The sequence below is a fragment of the Trachemys scripta genome, chromosome 14 (genome assembly GCF_013100865.1).
Source record: "Trachemys scripta elegans isolate TJP31775 chromosome 14, CAS_Tse_1.0, whole genome shotgun sequence".
Classification (NCBI taxonomy): domain Eukaryota; kingdom Metazoa; phylum Chordata; order Testudines; family Emydidae; genus Trachemys; species Trachemys scripta.
The window spans coordinates 39266832-39285230 of NC_048311.1; the positions used below are offsets into that span (position 1 = coordinate 39266832).

The 18399-nt window shown below is 50.3% G+C and overlaps 3 protein-coding genes across 3 annotated transcripts in view; 2 read left to right on the plus strand and 1 right to left on the minus strand.

Moving 5' to 3' along the window:
* Positions 1 to 18399, plus strand: part of LOC117886897 (zinc finger protein 850-like) — a 362115-nt gene that overhangs the window by 136772 nt on the left and 206944 nt on the right. The window lies entirely within an intron of this gene.
* LOC117887100 (zinc finger protein 208-like) overlaps positions 1 to 18399 on the plus strand; it is an 882934-nt gene that overhangs the window by 69059 nt on the left and 795476 nt on the right. The window lies entirely within an intron of this gene.
* The window catches only part of LOC117887465 (zinc finger protein 585A-like), a 36693-nt gene that overhangs the window by 2446 nt on the left and 15848 nt on the right, over positions 1 to 18399 (minus strand). Inside the window, exons 8-9 of the mRNA XM_034790112.1 lie at positions 1766 to 1951; positions 306 to 419 (exon numbers count right to left, since the gene is read on the minus strand). Of these exons, the coding sequence (XP_034646003.1) occupies positions 306 to 419; positions 1766 to 1951 (300 nt within the window). The remainder of the gene's footprint in view (positions 1 to 305; positions 420 to 1765; positions 1952 to 18399) is intronic.

Consider the following 18399-nt stretch of genomic DNA (forward strand, 5'->3'; position numbering starts at 1 on the left):
AACACAATCCAGACAGGAGTCATTATGCTTGGGAGAAAGAGGAATAGCAACGAGGGCAAACCCAACACGAAGACAGACCAATTGCATTCTGCCTCCACATCCCACCCAAACACTCACAGGGAAGGAAAGCTGGGAAGCAAACTCCTGCAGCTAAGAGGGTGGGTGGAATGGTGTGAGCTATATCTCATGACTGCAGCCCTGTCCTGACTGAGATGAGGAAGAACTGAGGGCGCTTACTCACACCATATTTTGGGATTTTCAACTTCTTCCTTCATTCCCTAGATTGTTTCTGTGTCAGACCTCACCTGTACGGGTGTATCTCGGAAGCCTTCTTTCCTTGCAGTCCTGGAGATCGGACACCCACGGCTCTTCCCCTCGTTCCAGCCGGGCAATCAGCTCAGGTTTGGGAAAGGGGAATCCTGTGCAGAGGGTGGAATCAGACCAGATCAGGGATCCATGGAGCATTGGTGGAATACTTGTCAGAAAGGACATTCCGTGAGTGGAAACTGTCCCTGTGCTCTTGTGGAGGAACGTGGAATCCAAGAGGATGGGTAAATGGTCACTTCCTCCTTGAGCAGAGGAAGTTGTCTGGGGAGGTAGGTTGAATTATTACTACACCCTCACTAGGCTTTCCCAAGATCTGTGCACTCTGGGGGCTTTGCTGATTCAGACACAGCTCTGGAGTTAAACCCCTGCCTCTTTCTAAACCTGCAGAACCCAGAGCCCTCTCTAGCTGGAGCTAGTCCCAAGGAGGGAGGTGAACAGGGATTGTATGTGCAGCCGAGAAACAACACAGACAGGACAATGCTGGATTTATGCCCCTTTGAAAGCTGGAGGGGTGTGGATGGTTTAGCTTGTCCATTGGGTTTTGACACCCATGTCCCACTGGAGAGGGCACGGAGATGCAAGTCTCTCTCACACGGCAGCTGTGCATTATGGAACCACTCACCTCTGATCTAACTGACCAGGGAAGAACATGACCAGATTCAGACACACAGACCCCACTGCTTCTTCTTAGGGTGACCAGACGTCCCGATATTATCGGGACAGTCCCGATTTTAGGAGATTTGTCCCATGCCCTGAACTTACATCGGTCAGGAAGCACTTTCTCCCGATATCTGGGGACCATCTGGTGGAGGACGCAAGCCGGCGCCACTCACCTCTTCTTCCTGGGCCCTGGACAGCACAGCTGAACTCCCAGCACTCACCTGCCGGCCGGCAGGAGCCTGCAGAGTGCTGCAGCACCACTCCCCAGGAATGCACAGAGGCGGCGTGGAGGTCTCCGCTGCGTGCTGCAGGGGCGGGGCTTGTAGGCGCCGGCAGCCGGCAGAGAGCCCATCCGCCCCTGCCCCCCTCAACCCAACCCGAGCGACCTTCGGAGCCAGAGGGACGGGACCTGCCTGCTCGATGCTTCCTAGGAGCAGCTCTAGGTAAGGCTAGCACTGCTGGGACTCACCTGGCCCCCTGGTGGGTCCCTCTGGCTGTGGGAGGGGCTCTGCATGCTGCCCCCTCCCTCCCTGAGAGTGGGAGGTAGAGACAGAATGGAGGAAAGCTGGTGTGGGGGAGGGGGTCAGGGTATGGAGCTCCAGGTGGGTTCTCCGCCCCCACCAATTTTTCCTGTGCTCTGGCGGTTTTCTTTGTTTTGCTCCACAGCCGGCTTTTTTTTTTGTTTGTTTTTTTGCTCCGCCCGCCCCGTGTCCTGATACTTCACCTCTGTCATCTGGTAACCCTACTTCTAGTATCTGAGGGGACAGGAATCCCTTACCCAGCGAGGTCACCGTCTCGTAGTTCTCCTGCATGACATCCCTGTAGAGGGCTCTCTGAGCGGGGTCCAGCAGAGCCCCCTGCCCCTGGGTGAAATACACAGCCACCTCCTCGAAGGTCACCAGCATCTGAAACACCAAAAGTCCCCCACTCAGCACCTGCTGCTCCAGCCACAATCTCACTAGTCACAAGAGAGGAAGGATGAAGAAATGGAAGCTCTGGGAGGGCCAGAGTAGCAGAATCCCACCCGCATCCTCCTTAGAGCAACCAAGAGGCTTCAGGGGGTGGGGAGAAGGTGAGAGCTCCTTGTCCTACCCAGCACACGGAGCAGGGCAGGGTCTTCTCATTTCCCACACACCTGCCAGCCACAGGCTGATACGGAAAGCAGAGCTCTGAGTCAGGGACAGGGACAGGAATCAAAACAGCTTCCGTTTGTATTTCACAGCCGCCTCAGATTAGTGGGGTCTCACTCCAGCACTGGGAGCCTTGTGCAAGGGGGTTATATCATTTTTGAGAAATTGAGGAATGTCCCGTCTCCCCTCCCCCGTCACCAATGGGCCCACTCAGAAAATCAGCAGGTTTATCACACACTGTCTCCTTCCTGCCCCTGCCCAGGAGCTCCCTGAAAATCCCCTACCTGAGCTGGCTCCATCACAGACATTTCCCTTCCCTGTCTCCTGGAAGAGAGACCCATGTGAGGCAAAAGGTGGATGTGATTCTTCAGCCTGTCATGGCGAGAGGGGTGATGGGGGAGGTTACAGAAGGGGGTGGAGTCCATGTCACACCCCGGTTTCCCCCCAGGCTCTTCAGACCGTCCCAGTAACAGTATCTCTGAGCCAAATGCTAGAAAAAAAGCAGAACTAAAGGGGCCACTTTAGGGGATTTCCCCACACTGCCATGTAAACTCCCTTAGGAGCAGCAGGAGCCCTCTGATGGCATCACCTAAAGAATGAGCTGCCCTGGACTCCCCCAGCAGCCCCCAGGGACAGGCAGGCAGAGGCTGATCCCATTGGCCCATCCACACTCCCAGCCTGCCCAAAGCAGCAGTGACTCCGGTGTGGCTGAGATGTGAATCCTGCCCAGAAATCAGACCAGGGCCCTGGGCGACCCCAAAACTCATGAGACACAGACCCAGGGGTGCCTCTAGGCACCAGCAAAGCAAGCAGCTGCTTGGGGTAGCCTGGGAGCTGAGAACCAACAGGGGGCCCTGGGAGCTGTAGTTCCTTGGTTAGCTCTCTGCCTATGAGCCAGCCCTGGAAGAGGAAAAAAACTACATTTCCCAGCATTCTCTTGGCCACTATTAGCAGGAAAGGAACAGGGAGGGAGTATGGTAGCTGAAACCTCATGCTGCAGCTTGTTGTGAAGAGAGAGCTCACTGCTTGAGCAGGGTGGCACTGTGAATGGGGAACAAGTGTGCCCAAGGAGTAGAAGGCTTTGGCCCACATATTCCCTTCAGAAGACTTCCCCAGACTGGATTAGAGATACTTGCAGCCCCCAAAGAAGGAATTGGGTGGACTAAATGGACAGTGCCCCTCTCTATCTCAAACCTAGCAAGGGAGGTATGTGGATCCCACTAGAATTTAAAATGAAAAGTAAGGGAGGGGAGGCTCTGGACCTGGGCAGCTTTAGATACAGTGTCAGGCACTTAGGAGGATTTCCACTTCTGAGCCATGGAAGCAGATTTAGCTAATATTCAGAAAGGGAATCTAGCACCTGCCTTCCAGATTTGAACACCTCAAAATTCAGGAGTGCTCAAGCTCAATTTGGGCAGCTCTTACTTCAATTTTCCCAAATCAAATATACTGATCCACTGTAATTTGCTGTAGAAAAAGTAGGACAAAATTGAGCAAGAAATGCTTCTCAGTGGTTATTAGGACTGGAATTGCTATTTTCAACAGCCATTGCCTTTTCTTTTTTTTTTTTTTTTAGTTTTATTTGTGTGAAAGGAAGACAGTGACATTGCATTGGCAAATTCCCCATAGAAACTAAGAGTGGAACAAAGGAATAATAAAGGCAACTCAACTTTTCCTCATTTATGTAGGACAGTCTTATAATATGCATCCAGATATCCTCCAATCACACAAGCTGAAAATGGTTCCACTTTACTGCAGTTCTGTAACCATATGGGAACCAATCCTGTCTGTGTTCTGTGCACATCCAAAATTCCTGCTGAATGACCCATCCTGGTAGCAAGTTACCAGTGACCCAAGGCTGGGGTGGAAGGAGGGTGCAGGTGGAGGCGGGAGAGAGCCCAGGGCCGGGGCGGCAGTGGGGTGCACGTCGGGGGACGCCAAGAGCTGTGGCGGCACGGGGAGCAGGTGGGGGGGAGAACCCAGGGTTGGGGCAGCAGGAGGGTGCGGGGGGGGAGTCCAGGGCTCCGGGGTGGAGGCAACCACATTTTTTCTTGCTTGGGGCAGCAAAAAACATAGAGCCGGACCTGCACAGACCCAACCAGCACGGGTGTGTCTGACAGTAACACATTGGGAGCAGGGTGTGAGTGTGGGTCCTGGGTTTTTGCCTCTGTCCCCCTCCAGTCTTCCCACACACTCTCTTCCCTCGCAGTGACCCCGACACACATCTTCCCCCCATTCCAGCCTCGCTCCCCTCATCCACCCAATCCCACCGCGTCGCCCCATGTTCCCTTCAGTGCACCCCCGCCCCCATCCCAGCCTGCCCCCCGCATCCCCAGCACCCGCCCCCGCACCCCGCCTGCAACTCTTTATCCTCCTCCCCCTGCAGCCCGGGGGTGACGGGGAGCGGGTCTCTCTCACCTTCCCTACGAGCGGGGCCCCCTGGGGCAGGGGCCGGGCCGGGAAGGGGCCTGGCCGGGCTGGGGACTCTGCCCTGGGAGAGGCTCCTGGGGAGCAGCGGGAAGAGCCCTGCTGGAGATTCCCCTCTCCCGGCTGCAGCCCGGGCTCCGGGCTCCCAGCACCAGCCTCCGGGGCTCGGGGATCTCGCCAGGAGCCTGGAGCCAGAGTCCCCGCAGCGGCTGCGAGTCACTTCCTGCTGCCGGGCCTGAGCCCAGCGATCGCTCCCCCCAGAGCAGCCTCAACCTGGGTCCTAGCGATCAACCCATCGCGCTGCAGCATCTCTGTGTCTGGCTTCTGTTCCACTCACAGGCTCTATGGTCAGAAGGCCCCATCATGAGCATCTAGCCCAGGGATTCTCACAACCAAATTTGGTGGCCTCAGAGTGTGGCCAGCAACTCTCACTGGTGGCTGCTCTGAAACTTTCCTCTAACATCCTAACTAACTTTAGGAGAAACCAAACATATGCACAGAGGTAAGCGGGGGAAACGGTCTTACTATTGTGGGGAACTTTACTGGTTTATACACCACCCTGATAGTATGGAATAGCAAAAGGAGCTGAGTCCTCACTCCCACTCCCTTTACCTGGAGACCTGCCTGACCTCGAGGACTCCCGTTCCACTATGGTGTCTGAAACCCCGACAAGGCTGGCCCCAAGGTTCCTGCGGGGTCTTTATCCCCAATTTTGTTGCGATCACTCAGGACAGAGGCTAGGGTGTCGTATCTCCACTCTGGGGTGCTCTCTTCACTCCGGACTCATCCCTGATGTCGCCATTCAGCACTGCATTGAGTTCAGAACAAATACGATTTATTAAACAGCAAGTAATACAAAAAATTAAGGAAAAAATGGGAAAGGGGAAATGGAAAACATGATGTCATCCCACGCTGCCCAGGGTCCCCACTCGTTCTCCCCAGTTGCTCACCACCCCCAGCTCCAGACTGCTCCAGACCCAGCCTCCCTCTGCATCAGTGCTTCTGCTGCTCTGCCTCCAACCCAGCTCTGGCTGCTCCTCTCCCCTTAGCTCTGCCCTTCTTTGGCAGGCAGCTCCAGCTCACACAGAGAATTAGCACCTGACTCCCTCATTGGCCTGCCTGCCCGGTCAACGAGGCTGACCTAGTGCCTTTGCCTCTCTCCATTCGCCCTAGGGACTCTCTTCACTCCGGACGCATCCCTGACACTACTGTGCTAATAAGCGATGGTCACATAAATACCACCCTATACCGGAAACCTACTGACCACTACACTTACCTACATGCCTCCAGCTTCCATCCAGGACACACCACATGATCCATTGTCTACAGCCAAGCTTTAAGATATAACCGCATTTGCTCCAATCCCTCAGATAGAGACAAGCACCTAGAAGACCTCTATCAAGCATTCTTAAAACTACAATACCCACCTGCTGAAGTGAAAAAACAGATTGATAGAGCCAGATGAGTACCCAGAAGTCACCTCCTACAAGACAGGCCCAACAAAGAAAATAACAGAACACCAGTAGCTGTCACCTTCAGCCCCCAACTAAAACCTCTCCAGCGCATCATCAGAGATCTACAACCTATCCTGAAAGATGATCCTTTACTCTCACAGATCTTGGGAGACAGACATGTCCTCGCTTACAGACAACCCCCCAACCTAAAGCAAATACTCACCAGCAACCACACATCACTGAACAAAACCACTGACCCAGGAACCTATCCTTGTAACAAAGCCCGATGCCAACTCTGTCCACATATCTATTCAAGTGACATCATCATAGGACCTAATCACAGCAGCCATACCATCAGGGGCTCGTTCACCTGCACATCTACCAATGTGATATATGCCATCATGTGCCAGCAATGCCCCTCTGCCATGTACATTGGCCAAACCGGACAGTTTCTACGCAAAAGAATTAATGGACGCAAATCTGACATCAGGAATCATAATACTCAAAAACCAGTGAGAGAACACTTTAACCTGTCTGGTCATTCAGTGACAGACCTGCGGGTGGCTATATTACAACAGAAAAACTTCAAAAACACACTCCAATGAGAGACTGCTGAGCCAGAATTGATATGCAAACTAGACACAATCAACTCAGGATTGAATAAAGACTGGGAATGGCTGAGCCATTACAAAGATTGAATCTATCTCCCCTTATAAGTATTCTCACACTTCTTATCAAACTGTCTGTACTGGGCTATCTTGATTATCACTTCAAAAGTTTTTTTTCTTCTCTTACTTAATTGGCCTCTCAGAGTTGGTAAGACAACTCCCACCTGTTTGTGCTCTCTGTATGTGTGTATATATATCTCCTCAATATTTATTCCACTCTATATGCATCCGAAGAAGTGGGCTGTAGTCCACGAAAGCTTATGCGCTAATAAACTTGTTAGTCTCTAAGGTGCCACAAGTACTCCTGTTCTTTTTGCGGATACAGACTAACACGGCTGCTGTTCTGAAATCTGATCCCTGATGTGGCCATTCAGCACTGCATAGAGTTCAGAACAAATATGGTTTATTAAACAGCAAGTAATAAAAAAAATTAAGGAAAAAATGGGAAAGGAGAAAGGAAAACATGAACATAAGAACATAAGAAAATAAGAAAGGCCGTACCGGGTCAGACCAAAGGTCCATCTAGCCCAGTATCCTGTCTACTGACAAAAAGCAACAGAGGATCCTGTGGCACCTTTAAGACTAACAGAAGTATTGGGAGTATAAGCTTTCGTGGGTAAGAACCTCACTTCTTCAGATGCAAGTAATGGAAATCTCCAGAGGCAGGTATAAATCAGTATGGAGATAACGAGGTTTGTTCAATCAGGGAGGGTGAGGTTCTCTGCTAGCAGTTGAGGTGTGAACACCAAGGGAGGAGAAACTGCTTCTGTAGTTGGAAAGCTATTCACAGTCTTTGTTTAATCCTGATCTGATGGTGTCAAATTTGCAAATGAACTGGAGCTCAGCAGTTTCTCTTTGGAGTCTGGTCCTGAAGTTTTTTTGCTGCAAGATGGCTACTTTTACATCTGCTATTGTGTGGCCAGGGAGGTTGAAGTGTTCTCCTACAGGTTTTTGTATATTGCCATTCCTGATATCTGACTTGTGTCCATTTATCCTCTTGCGTAGTGACTGTCCAGTTTGGCAAATGTACATAGCAGAGGGGCATTGCTGGCACATGATGGCATATATAACATTGGTGGACGTGCAGGTGAATGAGCCGCTGATGTTGTAGCTGATCTGGTTAGGTCCTGTGATGGTGTTGCTGGTGTAGATATGTGGGCAGAGTTGGCATCGAGGTTTGTTGCATGGGTTGGTTCCTGAGTTAGAGTTGTTATGGTGCGGTGCGTGGTTGCTGGTGAGAATATGCTTAAGGTTGGCGGGTTGTCTGTGGGCGAGGACTGGCCTGCCTCCCAAGGTCTGTGAAAGTGAGGGATCATTGTCCAGGGTGGGTTGTCGATCACTGATGATGCGTTGGAGAGGTTTAAGCTGAGGACTGTAGGTGATGGCCAGTGGAGTTCTGTTGGTTTCTTTTTTGGGCCTGTCTTGTAGTGGGAGGCTTCTGGGTACACGTCTTACTCTGTTGATTTGTTTCTTTATTTCCTTGTGTGGGTATCGTAGTTTTGAGAATGCTTGGTGAAGATCTTGTAGGTGTTGGTCTCTGTCTGAGGGGTTGGAGCAGATGCGATCGTACCTCAGTGCTTGGCTGTAGACGATGGATCGTGTGGTGTGACCAGGGTGGAAGCTGGAGGCATGAAGGTAGGCGTAGCGGTCGGTGGGTTTTCGGTATAGGGTGGTGTTAATGTGGCCATCGCTTATTTGTACGGTGGTGTCTAGGAAGTGGACCTCCTGTGTAGATTGGTCCATGCTGAGGTTGATGGTGGGGTAGAAGCTGTTGAAATCATGGTGGAATTCTTCCAGGGTCTCCTTCCCATAGGTCCAGATGATGAAGATGTCATCAATGTAGCATAGGTAGAGAAGGGGCATGAATGGACGAGAGCTAAGGAAGTGTTGTTCCAGGTCAGCCATAAAAATGTTGGCATATTGTGGGGCCATGCGGGAGCCCATAGCAGTGCCACTGGTCTGGAGGTATATATTGTCACCAAATTTGAAATAATTGTGCGTGAGGATAAAGTCACAGAGCTCAGCAATAAGTTGTGCTGTGTCATCATCAGGGATACTGTTCCTGACAGCTTGTATTCCATCTGTGTGTGGGATGTTTGTGTAGAGAGCCTCGACATCCATGGTGGCTAGGATGGTGTTTTCTGGGAGGTCACCAATGAATTGTAGTTTTCTCAGGAAATCTGTGGTGTCACGGAGATAGCTGGGAGTGCTGGTGGCGTATGGTCTGAGTAGGAGTACACATATCCAGACAGTCCTGGAGGCACTCTCACTGAAGGACTGTCATCCGATGCTGCCCAGGGTCCCCCCTTGCTCTCCCCAGCTGCTCACCACACCCAGACTGCTCCAGACCCAGAAACCCTCTGAATCAGTGCTTCTGCTGATCTGCCTCCAACCCATCTCTGGCTGCTCCTCTGCCCTTAGCTCTGCCCTTCTCTGGCAGGCAGTTCCAGCTCCCAGAATGGCCCCTGACTCCCTCATTGGCCTGCCTGCCCTGTCAACAAGGTTGACCTAGGTTGACATCCACAGAACCCAAAGTCCTTGTCCCTTAACATTTGATTCCCCCAGAGCCCAGCACCCTGGGGGATTTGGGGAGGGGAGGAATTACCAGCCCCCAGGGACACTTGCCCAAAAGGGAACAGCTCAAGTCAGAGGGGGAACCCAGCTCAGGGGCCGGTGGAAAAGAGGGGATGGGTACAGGTGTCCAGAGTGAAGGTGGGGCCTGGCCCAAGTGTTCTTCTCCTCATCTCCATGGCAGGGGGATCCTGGTTGGGAGGGAAAGGGAGAGGGGGTAACTTCAGCCAGGCAGAGAGAGCTGCTGGAGGAGTTTCTCTCTCTCTCTTCCCCGACCTGTGGCCCATCAGCTCAGCAGCCAGGACTGCAACAGGGAGGAGGGGCTGATCGGATCTTCTCCTCCTTTGTCTGGGGTTTGCTTAGACCAGGCAGAGCCAGTGGGTTACTGACCAGCTGATGCTTGGCTGCTGCTAGACCCTCACCCCAGCGACTGTCAACTGGATGCTTGGGAGCCAAAAGCCCCGTACGTGTGTGGGAACGAGGAAATGGGGTTGTTACTATGGCCTAGTCAGGGCCCTGAGAGAATTTCCCTGCTGTATGGGGGAGTCTCTGATGTCCAACATGGTGTTAGCTCCACTTGGAGCATTTTCAGCACTGAGAACATCTCAGCGGTTTCTTACCTGTACGGATTTCTAGATGCTTGATACTCCAGGAGCACCTAATGAAGCATCCTGCACATTCAAGGCCTCTCTACTGTGTGGGTCACTGAGGTGTGAAGTCAAATTGAATCCTGCAGTCAGGCTATTCCTAGAGTCTCTCATACCTCTGTGGATTCTCTGACTTTTAATGAGGAGTGATCGCTGAATGAAGCTTTTCCCACAGTCCAAGCACTGATGAGGTCTCTCACCTGAGTGGATCCTTTGATTTGTTATAAGTGTAAGAAGTGCTGATCTCTCTGTGAATCCTTTCCCACAGTCCAAACACTTATGGGGTCTCTTTCCTGTGTTTATTTTCTGATGCCCTTACCTTTCCCACAGTCCAAACACTTATGGGGTCTCTCTCCTGTGTTTATTTTCTGACACCTATTAAGGGCAGTAAAGGATCTAAACTCCTACCTGCCACAGGGGCTTCAACAAGGGTACCCTTAACTCACCCAACAATACTGTTAATCTATCCAACCACACACTTAACCCAGCAGAAGAGTCTGTCCTATCTCGGGGACTCTCTTTCTGCCCCACCACCCGCCCACATATGATACAATTCTGTGGTGATCTGGAAGCCTACTTTTGTTGTCTCCGACTCAAGGAATATTTTCAACACACCATGGAACAGCACACTGACCCAAAGCAACTCTCCTACCAACACTAGAAGAAGAAGAATTCTGTGTGGACTCCTTCTGATGGTCGAAATGACAGACTGGACTTCTACACAGAGTGCTTCCACAGACGTGCACAGGCTTAAATTGTGAACATACATCATCACTTGCCCCATAACCTCAGCCGTATAGAATGCAACGCCATCCACAGCCTCAGAAATAACTCTGACATTGTAATCTGCCGAGGGGGGTTATATCCTTTTTGAGAAATGGGAGTATGTCCCCTCTCGCCTCCCCCGCCACCAATGGGCCTACTCAGAAAATCAGCAGGTTTATCACACCTTGTCTCTGCCCTTCCTCTCCCTCCCTCTGCCCAGCAGCTCCTTGAAAATCCCCTACCTGATCTGGCTGAATCACAGCCATTCCCTTTCCCCGTCTCTTGGAAGACAGGACAATCTGGAACAAAATGTGGATGTGATTCCTCAGCCTGTCAGGGGGAGAGGGAAGGTTACAGAAGGGGCTTCATTCCATGTCATCCCCAGATTCCTGTGGAAGAAACAGAGTCTTCACTCTTCATGCTTCTTATCAGCAAGTCAGAGGCAGTTTATTTCAAGCAATTTCAGGGGAAGGCTACGGATGGGGGGGTCTCCTTCCTTAGGCAGGTCACATATGTCATTGGATACAGCTGAATCTTGTTTATACATTGTCCTTCCCATTATCTTAGTCAGCAGTCCATTCTCATCTTAAAGCAAGGTTAGAAAACAGGTTCCCACGTAGTTTCCCATCCGCCTCGCACTATCCCAGCTTCTACAAATCTCGAGATGTTAGGGTTAAGGTTAGCCTTTCTTCTGCTCTGTCTCTTAACAACACTAAGATGGCTCCTGCAAATCCCCTTTTCCATTTTCACACTTCCACATCCCCCCCAGGCTCTTCAGACCCTTCCAGTAACAGCAACTCTGAGCCAAACACTAGAAAAATTGAAGAATCAAAGGGGCCCTTTGGGGGATTGTTCCCCATTGCAGTGTAAACCCCTCTCCCTTAGCAACAGCCGGAGCCCTCTGGTGGCAACACCTGAAGAATGAGCTGCCCTGGACTCCCCCGGCAGCCCCCAGGGACAGGCAGCCAGAGGCTGATCCCATTGGTCCATCTGCACTCATCCTCCCCCCGCCTCCCCGACCCAGCAGTGACTCTGGTCTGATTCCAGTGTGGCTGAGGTCTTTATCTTGCAGTGAAATCAGATCAGGGTCCCGGGCAAACCCCAAAACTCATGAGACACAGACCCCACCAGCACAGGTGTGTCTGACCATAACACACTGGGAGCTGGGTTTGTGTGTGTCTGGGGGTGGGGGGTTTGCCTTGTACCTTCTGTGTCCTGAGGGGTTTGTCCCCTGATCACTCCCAAAGATGGTTTGACTAGTTCCAGGAGGAGAAAAGCTTCTCTCCGCCCATCCCCCATCGTGTCCCATGGGGCGGAGAAGCTGCCTTTGCATCTGTGGTAGAAATCTCTGTCCATTCTAGCTGAGGAATAAGAAGAGATGGACACAGCTAGCGAAGCAAGAAGCCCCGGGAGGGGTGATCCGTTTATTTCAATTGCATTTGGGTTCGAGCTCATAAGTCAGCAAGAACAAAGAAAAAACTTACACCAAAGCATTATATGCAGTTGACTATGATAATCCATCGCTCTATGATTGGCCAAAATTTCCTATCATCACCATTCATTATTAGCAAGTTACATATATCTGCCCCTCTTGTGACCCCTTATTGTTCATATACTTGTCCCTTCCTCCTTGCTTGTTTTGCAAACCAAGCAGTTAGTTATGTACAGGACACAGGTACAGGGAGTTCCACTATCTGTAGGTTTGGAGTTTGGCTACATTTCCTCTCGAAGGAACTTCCTGAGTTAAGACAACCTATAGCTGACCCTGTGTGTATGTGGCAAATTTGCCCCCTGGCAGTTAAGTAGAATAATTTTATATCAATTTCCCCCCTTTGATCATGACCCATATAATGGGCTCATGATCATATTTTTCCCAGCAGTAGGAGCGTTACAGCAAATACGTAGGGGTCAGAATATTGGCATATGGCGTGGTTCTTGCCTTTGCCAAAACCCGTCTTCCTTGTACAGAGAGAAATATTCCCTTCGATTTGCTAGTTGCCCTAGCAGATTTAGATATTATGCACATGGACAATTGAAACATGAAAAACAAAATAAACACAATCATCAGTAAAATCATAACACCTCCTTTCAGGAGTCCCTTTAGCCAGCCTGTTAGAGAAGGGAACCAGGAAAATAAACCATCAAACCGATCATGTGTCCAGCTACCTTCATCAGACCTGTCTCGGGTGATGTCTCTTAAGTGGGCTGCTCTGTCAAAGGTGTCTTTGTAGATGTCATTCACAAATACACAACACTCTTGCCCTATGAGGGCACAAGTTCCTCCTTGAGCTGCCAAAATAATATCTAAAGCTATACGATTTCGTAAAGGTAACTGTCTAAGTTGCTTAAGCTCAGTGGCTTGATTTGCAACTCTGGTAGCAGTTTCATTAGCCATAATTTCTAAAATACCCTGGAGTCTTATAACCCCTCTCCTAAGTCTGCGATTACTAGGGAATGTTGCCCACGTCATTGGTTCAAGGGCTGCATCCTCTTCAGCTTGAGGTTTGCTAGTATCCCTTACATTTCTAATCTTGCCTTTATGTAATTGTTTTACAATACGAGAGGGGGGTAACAACCAGGCAAGATGACAAGAACCTGAGAAGTGTACTGGACGGGTATGATAGGCTTTATTCCCACACACCCAGTAAGAACCGAACCCTGCGGGAACAGGGCCGGGAGGAGCATCCCGTGTCACTCCCAATGCTTTTGTAAGAGGGAAGTATAACATCCCGTAAACCCAATAGGCCCGTGCTCTGAGGAGACGTCTCCGTCTCTATATTTCTGTCTGCAGATAGACATTTTTCCATCGGCGTTTTCCCATACCATGGTGCAGATTTCATAGCAGACACTATTGGCGCAGACACTCTTACGGTTAACGTCGTCAGTGGTGTCAAAACAATAAACGAGGGGAGCGACCCACTCTCCATCACCACCCGGGCCCACATAGTATTTGCAAGTACTGTTTCCTAAAAACAGGCCTGGCCCATTCCCCAGGAGACACCACTCACCCTGCGCCTTGAAGGTTAACAAATACCCGGAATTAGGGCTTATACCTTCTTGTTGCTAGGTCTGAGTCGTAGCCCGATGGGGAGTAACATACACCTTTGAACGAGTAATATTTGCAGCCGTTAAAGGGATAGGAAGGAAAGAAAGTCCTCGTTCCGCATCGGGAGGCACCAAGGTGCACACCCAACATGAGTTATTCCTCCGTTCTGGGATTCTATTCCTCACTACATGGCTAAATCTAATGAAATTATTATGCTCATAAGAAAGGGAAGGAGAAGTCAACAAAATTAACAGAGGAAACATTTTCACAATAGGTTAAAATACCAACAAATAAAAGAAAAAAGGAGCAATAAATGCTAATCCAAATAATACAGTCCAATCTTCTATATCCGTTGAAAACTCTGATATCAGTTGTTTAGGGCCTTGGCTGCCCCGTAGTCATCTACTTTGGGTTGGCCTTGCCAGTCGGCCAACAAGCGTCACTCCCTCGCTGGGGAGCTTATCCAGGGGTCCCTTCCGAGTGAATGTAAGTTTCAGTCCAGGCAAGGTCTGCACCATCCACTAATCCTCTAGTCAATCTTTCATTAGTGAAATGTTGGGTATTTGGTTGATTTAAAAGGAGAGTAACAGCACGTGGAACTTTTCCCACTAGGTGGTGTCTTTGTACCCACTCTTGAGCTTTCTCAACTAACAAAGCTGCAGCAGCTAGAGCTTTAAGACCTTCTACTGCTTCTCTTGCAACAGGATCCAGTAGTGCTAAAAAATAGGCCACAGGCCGTTGCTGTGATCCTAAAGCTTGTGTAAGAACACCAGAGGCCACCCCTGCCCTTTATTGAATGAATAAGGTAAAAGGTTTACTATAATCCAGGAGTCCCATGGCAGGTGCCGATGGAAGGGCTGTTTTGATGCTCTCAAAGGATTTGGTAGCATCTTTAGTCCATTTCACTGGGTCAGGTTTATCCTTGGTGGTTATCTGCACTAGTGGTTTTGACATTTCCCCATACCCAGGAATCCAGGACCTACAGAATCCTGCCGTGCCGAGGAACCCTCTTAACTGTCTCTTTGTCTTGGGCTGGGGTACATTTAAAATGGCACTTATACTTTCCTGAGCAAGGCTTCTCTTTCCTGGTTTTAGTATGTGCCCTAAATATTTCACCTCCTCTGAGCAATATTGAGTCTTTGAGGGTGACACCTTGTGTCCTTTCATTGCTAAGGCACATAAAAGCTCTATCGAGTCCTCCTTATTAGTCTCTTGTGTTTCTGAGCATAATAAAAGATCATCCACGTACAAAAGCAACATGGACTGTCCTGGGAGAATTATATCTTACAAATCTTTATGCAAGGCAGCTGAAAATATAGCAGGGGATTAGGACCTACAGGATGTCTAGGGATTATGTAATTGTTTATAGCTTTGAGGTCCTGTATAACTCTCCAAACAGTGTTCCTTTGGGCCTCAGGTTTAAGCTTTTTTTACTGGCAAGATGGGCATGTTACAGGGCGAGTGGCAGGGAAGTAAAATGCCCTGTTCTATCCTTTGAGTCCCATAACACGTTTGATTTTGTCACTCTTAGGAAGATCCAAATCAGTAAGGGTGGAGAGGGTGGCTCCTGTATCTAATAAGCAATCATACTGTTTTCCTCCAATCATCAAAGGAATTAGGGGATCATTATGGAATAAGGAAAGTACTGGGCAACAGAACAAGTGGACCCGCTTCATCCAGTCAGTCATAAAGTGCCCCATCCTGCATCACCCCCTGGAAGGGTTGATTGGGCGGTGTCGAAGCTGGACTTTGGTCCATATTGACATCTTGGGGAGGTTTAGGTTGTTCCTGGGCTCTCAGTTTACAATTTCTCTTCATGTGCCCTTCTTGATGACAGTAAAAACAAATTAAAAGTCCTCTGGACCCCCCCTTTACGGGGTCCGCTCTACTAACGAACCCTTGTCCTCTTCCTCAGCCTCTGCCAACGCCAGGCTCTGCTCTCTTCAATACAACCACCAACATTCTTATATTCCCCTTTTCTTCCTTCACACTCTCAGCCTTTTGTCGGGCTTCTCTCCCATTAAACACTCTGGTGGCAATAGCCACTATCTGAGGGTATGTCTACACTACGAAATTAGGTCAAATTTATAGAAGCTGGTTTTATAGAAATCGGTTGTATACAGCCGATTGTGTGTGTCCCCACATAAAATGCTCTAAGTGCTCTAGTCGGCGGACCGCGTCCACAGTACCGAGGCTAGCATCGACTTCCGGAGCATTGCACTATGGGTAGCTATCCCACAGCTATCCCACAGTTCCCGCAGTCTCCGCCACCCATTGGAATTCTGGGTTGAGATCCCAATGCCCGGATGATGCAAAACAGTGTCGCGGGAGGTTCTGGGTACATGTCGTCAGGCCCCTCCCCCTCCGTCAGAGCAACGGCAGACAATAGATTCGCGCCTTTTTACCTGGGTTACCTGTGCAGACAACATACCACGGCAAGCATGGAGCCCGCTCAGCTCAGCTCACCGTCACCATATGTCATCTGGGTGCCGGCAGACGTGGGACTGTATTGCTACACAGCAACAGCTGCTAACTGCCTTTTGGCGGTGTAGCATGACTAATAGCTGTGGGGCTGGCAGCCGTAAGGCTGCATTGCACCAGCCCCTTGCCTTTTGGTAGAAGATGGTATATTATGATTGGTAACCATCATCGTTGTACTGGAGTGGCTGTCAATCATGGGCACCTGGGCAGACATGCTACTGTCTCGATGATGATGGCTATCAGTCGTAGTATGCTATTTTCTGCCAATTGCCCAATATTGTCTGCTAAGCACCCAGAAGAGGCTGAGGGCGATCTGGGTGCTGGCAGACATGGGGCTGGCAGACATGGGGCTGCATTGCTACACAGCAGCAGCACCTTGCCTTTTGGTAGAAGATGGTATATTACAACTGGTATCCATCATCATCGTACTGCAGAGGCTATCAGTCATGCTGCACCGTCGACTGCCAGCTTAAGATGTAAAAAATAGATTTGTTCTGTATTCATTTGCTTCCCCTCCCTCCGGGAAATCAACGGCCTGCTAAACCCAGGGTTTTCAGTTTAATCTTTGGGGAGACCATTCTGTGTGACAGTTGTTAGTGTTTGTCCCTGATGCACAGCCACCTTTCTTGATTTTAATTCCCTGTACCTGTACGCCATGTCGTCACTCGGCCCTCCCGCCCTCCCTCCTTCTCTTGGTCCGTCAGATACTAGTTTCGCGCCTTTTATCAGACCAGGCGCCATAGCTAGCACTGGGATCATGGAGCCCGCTCAGATCACCGTGGCATTTATGAGCACTATGAACTCCACACGCATTGTCCTGGAGTATGTGCAGAGCCAGGACACGCCAAGGCGAAACCCGGACCAGCCGAGGAGACGATTCCAGCACGGCGAAGAGAGTGATGAGGAAATTGACATGGACATAGACCTCTCACAAGGCACAGGCCCCAGCAATGTGGAAATCATGGTGTTACTGGGGCAGGTTCATGCCGTGGAACGCCGACTCTGGGCACGGGAAACAAGCACAGACTGGTGGGACCGCATCGTGCTGCAGGTGTGGGACGATTCCCAGTGGCTGCAAAACTTTCGCATGCATAAGGGCACTTTCATGGAACTTTGTGACTTGCTTTCCCCTGCCCTGAAGTGCCAGAATACCAGGATGAGAGCAGCCCTCACAGTTGAGAAGCGAGTGGTGATAGCCCTGTGGAAGCTTGCAAAGCCAGACAGCTACCGGTCACTCGGGAATCAATTTGGAGTGGGCAAATCTACGGTGGGGGCTGCTGTGATCCAAGTTCCCAGGGCAATAAAAGACCTGATAATATCAAGGGTAGTGATTCTGGGCAATGTGCAGGCAATAGTGGATGGTTTTGCTGCAATGGGATTCCCAAACTGTGGTGGGGCCATAGACGGAACCTATATCCCTATCTTGGCACTGGAGCACCAAGCCACCGAGTACATAAACCGCAAGGGGTACTTTTCAATGCTGCTGCAAGCCCTGGTGGATCACAAGGGACGTTTCACCAACATCAACGTAGGATGGCCAGGAAAGGTACATGATGCTCGCGTCTTCAGGCACTCTGGTCTGTTTCGAAAACTGGAGGAAGGGACTTTCTTCCCGGACCAGAAAGTAACCGTTGGGGATGTTGAAATGCCTATCGTGATCCTTGGGGACCCAGCCTACCCCTTAATGCCATGGCTCATGAAGCCGTACACAGGCAGCCTGGACAGGAGTCAGGACCTGTTCAACTATAGGCTGAGCAAGTGCCCAATGGTGGTGGAATGTGCATTTGGACGTTTAAAAGCGCGCTGGCGCAGCTTACTGACTCGCTCAGACCTCAGCGAAAAGAATATCCCCATTGTTATTGCTGCTTGCTGTGCGCTCCACAATATCTGTGAGAGTAAGGGGGAGACATTTATGGCGGGGTGGGAGGTTGAGGCAACTCGCCTGGCCGCTGATTACGCGCAGCCAGACACCAGGGCGGTTAGAAGAGCACAGCAGGGCGCGGTGCGCATCAGAGAAGCTTTGAAAATGAGTTTTGTGACTGGCCAGGCTACGGTGTGAAACTTCTGTTTGTTTCTCCTTGATGAACCCTCCGCCCCCCCTACCCGGTTCACTCTACTTCCCTGTAAACCAACCACCCCACCCTCCCCTCCCCACTTCGAGCACCGCTTGCAGAGGCAATAAAGTCATTGTTATTTCACATTCATGCATTCTTTATTAATTCC